The 9083-nt window shown below is 42.5% G+C and overlaps 1 protein-coding gene across 1 annotated transcript in view; it reads right to left on the bottom strand.

Moving 5' to 3' along the window:
* The window catches only part of LOC135107883 (homeobox protein Hox-B1b-like), a 50691-nt gene extending 45119 nt beyond the window's left edge, over positions 1-5572 (bottom strand). Inside the window, exon 1 of the mRNA XM_064018241.1 lies at positions 4794-5572. Coding sequence (XP_063874311.1) covers positions 4794-5538 — 745 coding nt within the window. The 5' untranslated portion in view covers positions 5539-5572. The remainder of the gene's footprint in view (positions 1-4793) is intronic.
* Between the last annotated feature and the right edge of the window lie 3511 nt (positions 5573-9083).

Here is a 9083-nt window from a genome sequence, read left to right on the forward strand (position 1 = left end):
TCGATTATATTTTATTTTTAATTTTCACCTTCTCTCAATTAGTCAAGTTCACAAGTGTTTCATCAGCATACGTAAGCTGCACAAAAAGCGTCGTTAATAAAATCATTTCATATTTACGTATTTCAACTAATGTTAATATATATATATATATATATATATATATATATATATATATATATATATATATATATATATATATATATATATATATATATATATATATATATATATATATATATATATATATATATATATATATATACATGAAAATTTTACATTATATTCTTTATCGTATTTCTGTGATGTGGAGAGGGGACAGTGGGAGGGGGAGAGAGTCCACGAGCAATCACACCTCATCAGCTGCCTTAACTCATGACCGGGAGCCTCAAAGCACTGCACGTGAGCCCTAACATGTCCCGCAACCCTGACTACGTAGGCTAGTATGAGTGCCGCTGACATAATGAACGTGAATTCTTTAGTTTAGGTCATGTGCCCATGATGTGAGGGACTGAAAATGAAAAAAAAAAAAAACAGTTGAAAGCATACAATGGAAAGAGAGGTGATTGACTGATGGATTGTTGCTGATAGTGTAACAAGGTCATGTGGCGCAGGGGAGGGAGGAAAGGAAAGGGATAAGAGTCAGCAGGAGACACCGGAGGGATGCATCGTCCTTGAGATAATCTTGACTCCTCAACTCTCTTTCCTCGCCTGAATGGTGGAAAGAATAATGGAGAGGACATGACGTGAAAGACAGAACGGAGAAGTAGACATAATCTGCAAAATATTAAACTTTATACACCTTCCCTCCCTCCCCTCTCTCTCTCTCTCCACACACACACACACACACACATTTGAATACCATGGGGAGTATTAATGTGTAAACAGCATGACTAAAATTCCGATTCAAAGAAATATAAGAACAGTAATTCCTTCTTTTGAAGAAACAAGACCTCTAACAATATTGTTCTGAGAAAATATTACGATTCAATTCAAATTATAAACCTGAGCTTCCTAAGTAAAGAAAGCAACAATAAAAAGATTGCAGTATACAGAAAATTATGTAAGATTTTATAACTTTTCCTACCGATTATAAAAATAGCTAGATACTATTTTACTATCTGGTGTGTAATCATGACTTTTCCCACAACCGCAACGGCCAGCGGGGAGACAGGAGAGTGGCCAACAGCGACGGCGGCCGCGACTGCGGTGGTGGGCAGTGCATCGCCGGACACGGACGGACACTGGCCCGGTCACTGTACCTGCCACACGTAAACACACATGCGTGCACACACAGATGAAAGTTAATAAATAAAGGCAGAAACGAATTACAGGCAACTACAAACACTCGCATCACGCACACGTAAACAAACACAATAGGTAAGGACGCGCCGAGACACGGATGTGGAAAGCACCGCTGAGCAGGCGACGCAGGAAGGTGGAGTGAACCCTGCCAGGCAGCGGCCAGTGGTGTGGCCTGGTGAGGGAAGCACCAGCAAGGTTGGCGACGTGAATATACAAGATACAAATACTTGGCTGTTCGGACAACACCCTCACAAGTGACTCGGCATGCTGGGCAGCGGTGTCACCCAACAAACGTACAAGAAAAATAATCTTAGCGAATTTACATGAACTACACTACTTATATTCAAGCCAAATAACGCATGATACCGACTTCCACCTGTGCTGTGATTTCATCTATATATATATATATATATATATATATATATATATATATATATATATATATATATATATATATATATATATATATATATATATATATATATATATATATATATATATATATATATATATATATATATATATATATATATATAGATATATAGATATATATATATCACACCGCTAGTTACCTAAGTAGTCACCGCCCATCAAAGTTTCTGACTGATTTAGAAAATTCTTTTGGTAAGTTGATAATAATAATAATAATAATAATAATAATAATAATAATAATAATAATAATAATAATAATAATAATAATAATAATAATGATAACAATCATCATCATCATCATAATGATAATGTGATTATTATTATTATTATTATTATTATTATTATTATTACTATTATTGTTATCATTATTATTGTTATTATTATTGCAATAATTATGCGAAATAAACAACAACAACAACAACAACAACAACAACAACAATAACAACAATAATATTAATAATAATGATGATTATAATAATAATAATAATAATAATAATAATAATAATAATAATAATAATAATAATAGCAATGAAATAATAGTATTAATAATAATAATAATATGAGAATAAAAAGAATATTGCTAACGATAATAAAAGTCTGCTTCACTCGTATCAAGACTAATACAATAAAGCAAGCAAGCATAAAATGGAGTGAAGAATGAGCCGAGGCCAGCTGAGCAGTGCATGCGGGACTAGTGCAAAGTGTGAGGTTGAAAGTCACAGCAAAATTATCATATCTACAAGCATCATAAAACACTAGAAAGAGCACAGGAACGTAATGTAGTAAGTGACAAAGTAGCTGTTTGGTTTGAAAATATGATTCGCTTGTTGTAATTTTTTTGTATTATTTGAAAGGCACGAAAAAGTGAACGTCTCATGCACCAACACTACAGCAACCGCGGCGGTGCTGACGCTGACCTGCACAATAGCAATGAAGCGGAGTTTTAATCTCTTATATTTGGGAACTTGGCTAATATCGATCACATGGATGGAAAAAAAAAAAAAATCAATAAAATAGGCTAAAATGTATATAGATAAGTAATAAAATGCGTAAAACTTTTTGAAATCCTTGTTTTTTTTTCATAAACATAATTACCCTAACTTTAAATGAAGCACAAAGTCTACCAACACAGCTTGTAGACGACAAACTCGGCACAAATCAATATATTAAAACAACCTCTTATTTTTTTTCCCTCAATATCTTCATTACACTAAACAAAAAACAGCGCAAGGGGTTTACTACCACAGCATGTATTCAAAGAAGGATTCAGCACACAAGCGTACACACAACACCGACCACAAGCATATACACAGCCAGCACGGGCAGGCCTCGGCGGCAGCGTGCGGCGTGCGGCGTGCCCGTAGTAGTGAGCGGCGATAACGCTTCCCTGCAGCTTGTTTGGAAATATCTCCCACGACTGATAATCTGTTGGCTTATCTCCCTTAACTGTCGGTTCCCTGAGGACGTTATCAGGGCGCGGTGCATGCTGGCGGGCAATCAAAGTCTTCTTTTACGCATTTAATTTTGTAATATCAAATCAGCTTATCAGATTTCTTGTGACATTTGTGTCTGATTAAAATTCTTTCGACTGTATCACCGGATTTATGTTAGTACGCGTATGCATTTTGACTGGCATTTTATGTTTATATTATGAAGGATCTAAATATCAATTAGATACGAGCAAGCATTTTTTTTTCCTTTTCAGAATTTTAAAGAACATTAATAGTATTCCACGGACGAGACAAAAGTGTGTCGTATTTTGTCAATAATGCAAACTCAGTAAAGCACAGGAGTGACAAAAATAAAAAATAAAATGTTGTAAGGTGAGAAAAAATGCCTTTGTATGGTGCGCTGCCCAAGAGACGCCTTCCCTTCCTCCTTCACCTCAGATTCCTCCCTGCCCTCCCTGCTGCTGCTCCTCTTCCCATACCAGTGATAGCTCTTATATCCAAATCAGCTGGGCAGCATTCACACACACACACACACACACACACACACACACACACACACACACACACACACACACACACACACACACACACACACTACACTAGAGGGTGTGAAGGACAACAGTAGTAACAATAATCGCCGTCTGAGTTGGTGATATACAATAATCTCCTCGAAGACAAGTCACTACTACTCATTCTGTGCCAGTACATGATATCCCTCTCTTACCGTCCGAGCGATTCTACATCACTACAGAGATTGATCACGAAATATAATGCAAGTGTATTCGTTTATCTTGTAATTAAGATAACAAGTATTTTGTCTGATGTAACACTTATTTCTTGTTACTTCCTTGTTTGATATACATTTGTCTTAGTAATTACGTTAAACACATTTTGATATCTTTGTTGTAGCCAAAATTCAGAAAATGAACACCAGAGCAAGACAAAAGTCATATAATTTCTCGCATGAGGTTAAAGTATAGTGCGCTGAAATGCCCACGAGGCGCCACGTGTAGCGGGTCGCCTCAATACCTCACTAGGGGGCGGTGCTCCCCTCAGGCACTCAGGTATGCGAGAGTGAAAGTAATGGTTTGTGCCTACATCGAAAGACAGGATGGAGGAAGTGTTCATTTTTTCGTTGACAGAGCGTGGCGATTCCTGTCTGCCACACCAATATATGAATGATATTCAATTTTTGTTCTTTTTTTTTTTTTTAACAAATATCAAAAAGACCAATATTTTTTTTCTGCTTTTCTTTTTTTATCCCTTAACAACAAAAGATCCGCATCTTTAAAAGAAAAAGAAAAAAAAGTGACAAGCTCTATAAAAAAAAAAAAGCTAACGATATGGTGAGCGGAAGCCTCGCGCGGCGCCGCCCCGCCCCGCTGCTGCCGATGTGTTGGGTCACAACACTTACAGCTCCAGCGGTTCATGTCAAGTACTGGCCGCTGCTGAGGTGAGAGTGTGTGTGTCTGGTGCGGGTGGTGTGTGTAGGGTGCGAGGAGGAGTGGCTGCCCTCCATCCTTCGGCACCGTGCTAGAAGGATGAAACTACAGGAGGCAATGTTGGGGATTGGGGCGATGAAGTGTGGCGGCCCCGGGGGCGCCTTACCTGGCTTGGGTACATTCCTCTTGACCTGCATCCACTTGTACGTGGGCACGGACTGCTGTGGCTGGTGATGGGGGAGCGCGTGTGGCGATCCGGTCATCATGCCGCCCACCCCACAGGCATCCCTCACGCCCTCGTGGTGGGCGTACAGTCCCATGCTCATGTGTCGGTATTGTGCTGCGGGATCCAAGTAGCCCGGGTAGCCTCCCGCACCCGCCGGAGACATGACGCCCGTCTGGCCGCCCACGCCGCCCGCCACAGCCGCCGCCTGCACAGCGCTCGTGTAGTCGTAGCTTTGCGAGACATGGTGCTGCGTGCCCGCCATACCACTCGCGGCGTGTCCCGGGTAGCACACGCTGCTGTAGTCATCCAGGTTGGTGTAGGAGGAGGGGACATGAGCGTCCTGAAGACTTGTGTGCTGCGGCCGGTGGTGGTCTGTGGGCGTGAGGGCGGGCGGAATGTAGGTCTGGCCCTGGACCGCCTCATGGCTCTGACACTGGCCGTAGTAGTGCTGCAGCTCGCTGCAGTAGGGCTGGCTGTGATAGCCGGATTCGGCGTTGCACACCCCGTACACCATGTTGGTGGTGTTCATGGGGCCGCGGCGTCCCTCATACTGACCCGCCGCGCCCGCCGCCCCCGGCACCCTCCTGCGCCTGGCCCCGCCCACACGCTGACACGCCCCGCCCACAACACAGGTACACATACCGCACGCTACACTCATTCCCTCACTCACGCTACACTTCCTCATAACTCTTAACACACTTCTCGCAGTGTTACAATGGCCGGGTAAACAGCCGTGCCTCAGGAGTGGAGGGTGGGGGGGATGAATGACAGGCGCCCTGGCACACACACACACACCCACACCCACACACACACACACACACACACACACAGAAAGAAACAAAAACAAACAAACAAACAAACAAACAAACAAACACAAATGCAGTGAGGTACATTACAAAGCCTGTTTACATAACACGCAACATGACATGATTTACACACACACACACACACACACACACATCACTGATAACCTTAATCACGACCACACTGCTGCTCCCGCTGATAAAACCCGCGTGATCAAGGCCAAGACTCCCCCGCCGCTGCTCCGATGCCTCGCTGCTGTATCAGTGAGTCGCGGCGAGTGAGAGTGATTGACTCCCGCCGTGTCTTCCCTCCACTCAACAGCCGCTGATCGATCAGTCAAGTAATTGTTTGCAGTCTTCTTTCCCTGACGGCGACAGAAGGCCGGCCATTCACCCAGCACTGCGTAACTCACTCTCAGTTCTATACCATTTTCTCCTTTCTCCCTCTCTCTATTCAAGTCATGTAAATGTTTCTGATGGTGCAGTTTTTCCCTCTCACGTTCAGCCAGCTCGCCAAGCTCATTTCACGGCCTGCGTTCTATTTCTTTCCCAGCCGCGGTTTCTTTCATGTATTTCAGTGTTTCAACATGTTTACTCTTTTCACTAGTTTTACATCTTTGGATACCGAATAACAACGTGACATAAGTTAAAACTGCCGCACACTAACGCATAGTCATGACCTCAATACTGAACAATACTTCTCTGTTATGGATTATGAAGAAAATAATCACATAAATAATACTAGTCACTTATAGCCAATAATTTTTAATGCAATCCGCTCACAGTGAATAAAAGATGCACTGAAAGTATCACACAGTCATTTACGCCTCAGCCTTTGACATAATCTTCAAATGCGTGTCAGTACCGCGGCACAACTATTTATAAAGACAGAGCATTTTGATGTAATAGCCCAACAAAAGCAGCTTACGGTTACAGGAGGAAAGAATTACGAGGGTTACTACATGAGAGGCGTGAAAAAGGCGACCACAATTGTTAAGGTGTGAATATGCACCGCAAAACAAACATCATTCGCCTCTCTCTCTCTCTCTCTCTCTCTCTCTCTCTCTCTCTCTCCACACACACACACACACACCTCACCCACAAACACACCACTGCCAACACAGTCACCGTCCCCCGCATTCACGCCCGGGCAATGAGACCAGAGGAAAAACAAGAATTATACTCTAAATTAAACGCCCTTTATTGATCTCTCACACCGGGGCAACACAGAATATATACTCACTAACGCAATCATCCCCCCTGAACAAACCTCTCGCGGCCACAAAGACGAGCCTCTCAGCACACCTCTTGCTGCGGTCAACAAAGGTGCTTATTGTCGCCCGCACGAAGCCGCCGAGGGAGGGAAAGGGTGCAGGCCTGGAGGGTGGGAGAGGGAAGGGCGGGAGGGGGAATGTAGGGTGCAGGGTAGGAAAGGCTGGTAGGGGGTATTGTGGTGGTGGTGGTGGTGGTGGGATGGTGGAAGGTGAGAGGGGAGTGAGAGGGAGGGTTTGGCGTAGTGTAGTCAGTGAGTGAGAGGAGGGATGTAGGTGATGAGGAAAGGAGGTTGTGTGGTGGTGGTGGTGGTGGTGGGGAGGGGTTGAGGTGACGGGAGGATGGGAGTGTTATCTATGGCGGTAGTGGGGTTTGTGACGGTGTGAAAGAATGGAGGTGACGAAGAAAATGCTTAAAAAAAAAAGTATGACATGAAAAAAAAATTATTCTCTTTTCAATAGAACTTCGTGACGACGTAAAAAAAAAAAAAAAATTAAGGCAACAAAGAAAGTTATAAGAAAAAAACAAGACATGAAAATTACATCACAATAAAACATCACGATTTCTTTATCTTTTCAGTATAAGAAATTAGAGAACATTACTGTAAAAAAAAAAAAAAAAAAAAAAAAAAGCGCCATGTATATTCACCATTTCTAAATCGTATACGTAACTCGTGAACCCTATATACCATTCCCTCGTGCCGCCATTACAAGTGTGGACAAGTGCTATAGAGTGGGAGGTTTTGGTGGTGAGGTGGTAATACAAGGCGTGATTAATGGTGGTCCTGTCGCTGTACCTTCGCCCAAAAGCACCTGTCCCTCAGCCTCTCCCCGCCCCCGTCTCCCTTACAGAAAGCAGGACAGGGAACTATGCAGATAGAGAGATAAGATTTTCTGCTGGTATGGTTTGGAACAGACTGGCAGGCGAAAGAGATGAGTGGAGGAGATATGGTGAAGTTTTTGTCTAACTCTGATGATGATGATAATGAGATCTCCCTTACCTTAGTGACTTGCCTTCCACTGCCTCCTAAAAACCATCTTAATTCATTGTCATTTACTGTAATTGTCTTTTTCTTTCTCGTTTCCTCGTATCTTTCTAATTCCTTAACATCAGCACCATCATTATCACAATTATCATTACCAGCCATTAGTTACCCACTGTTGGGTGATGCAATACCTTCCCAAAAGTTTCTCCATTCGCCTCTGCCGTTCGTCTAATGCAGGCCACCTCATGTAACCCTGAAGCAGAGACAAAGACCACCAAACACCATGTAAAGTCCCTTCCTTCATCTCACCTGAGTTATTATTCTTGGAAGCTTCTGTGTAAAATCTCATCTACTCTCAAAAGGCTATAGTGGAAATGATCGAGGTTTTCAAGAGCGTTTTCATAGTTGCAGTGATAATCTAAGAAGCATCCTGAATCATCAATGAGAGAAACACGTATGAGAATCGGATAAATCATCTCTTAGCCTTAGAAAAATGGTGCTTATGGGAGAACAAACGCTTCATAACACACACCATGCCAGGTCATCTAATCCTCCGACAAAGACAAAGAGCACAGACCACTCACTGCATGCTTCCCTGCCTTCCTTTGACCTGACACCCCCCCCCCCTCCCAGTGTACTCCTTTCCATTGCCTCTCTCAATACATCGAAAACTCAGACGTTCTCAGAAGACAAAGAGGACAAAATATCGTGGAGTCAATATTAATTCTCGCTAGGCACACTGGCTCCGCGAGACCCGCCTCCCAATGCCTGCAAAAATGTCCCCTCTCTGTTGACTCTTTCTCCTATTTCTCTTTTACTTTTTGGTACACATTCTCTCTTTCTTATTCAATTTTTCTTTCTTCCTTTACTCCTCTCCATCCTTCTCTTTCTTAACTAAATTTAATTCTACTCCTCATCTTTCTCTTTCACTCTCTGGCGCATCTCTTTCTGCTTCCTTTTCTTTCTCTTTTTCCTTCTGCTAATATTTCACATCCTTCTTCACACATTCCACATCTCTAATCTTTTGGTCTTTCACTACTATTATTATTATTTTTTTTTTTACCCTTCTCTTTCTCATTCTCTGCCCCCTCATAAAGAGAAGACCTGTCGAGGAGAGCAGGACCCAACCACCATGCAACATTATTACGAACTGGCATGCCATCTTTTGTC

Source organism: Scylla paramamosain, chromosome 16 (genome assembly GCF_035594125.1).
Source record: "Scylla paramamosain isolate STU-SP2022 chromosome 16, ASM3559412v1, whole genome shotgun sequence".
NCBI lineage: Eukaryota > Metazoa > Arthropoda > Malacostraca > Decapoda > Portunidae > Scylla > Scylla paramamosain.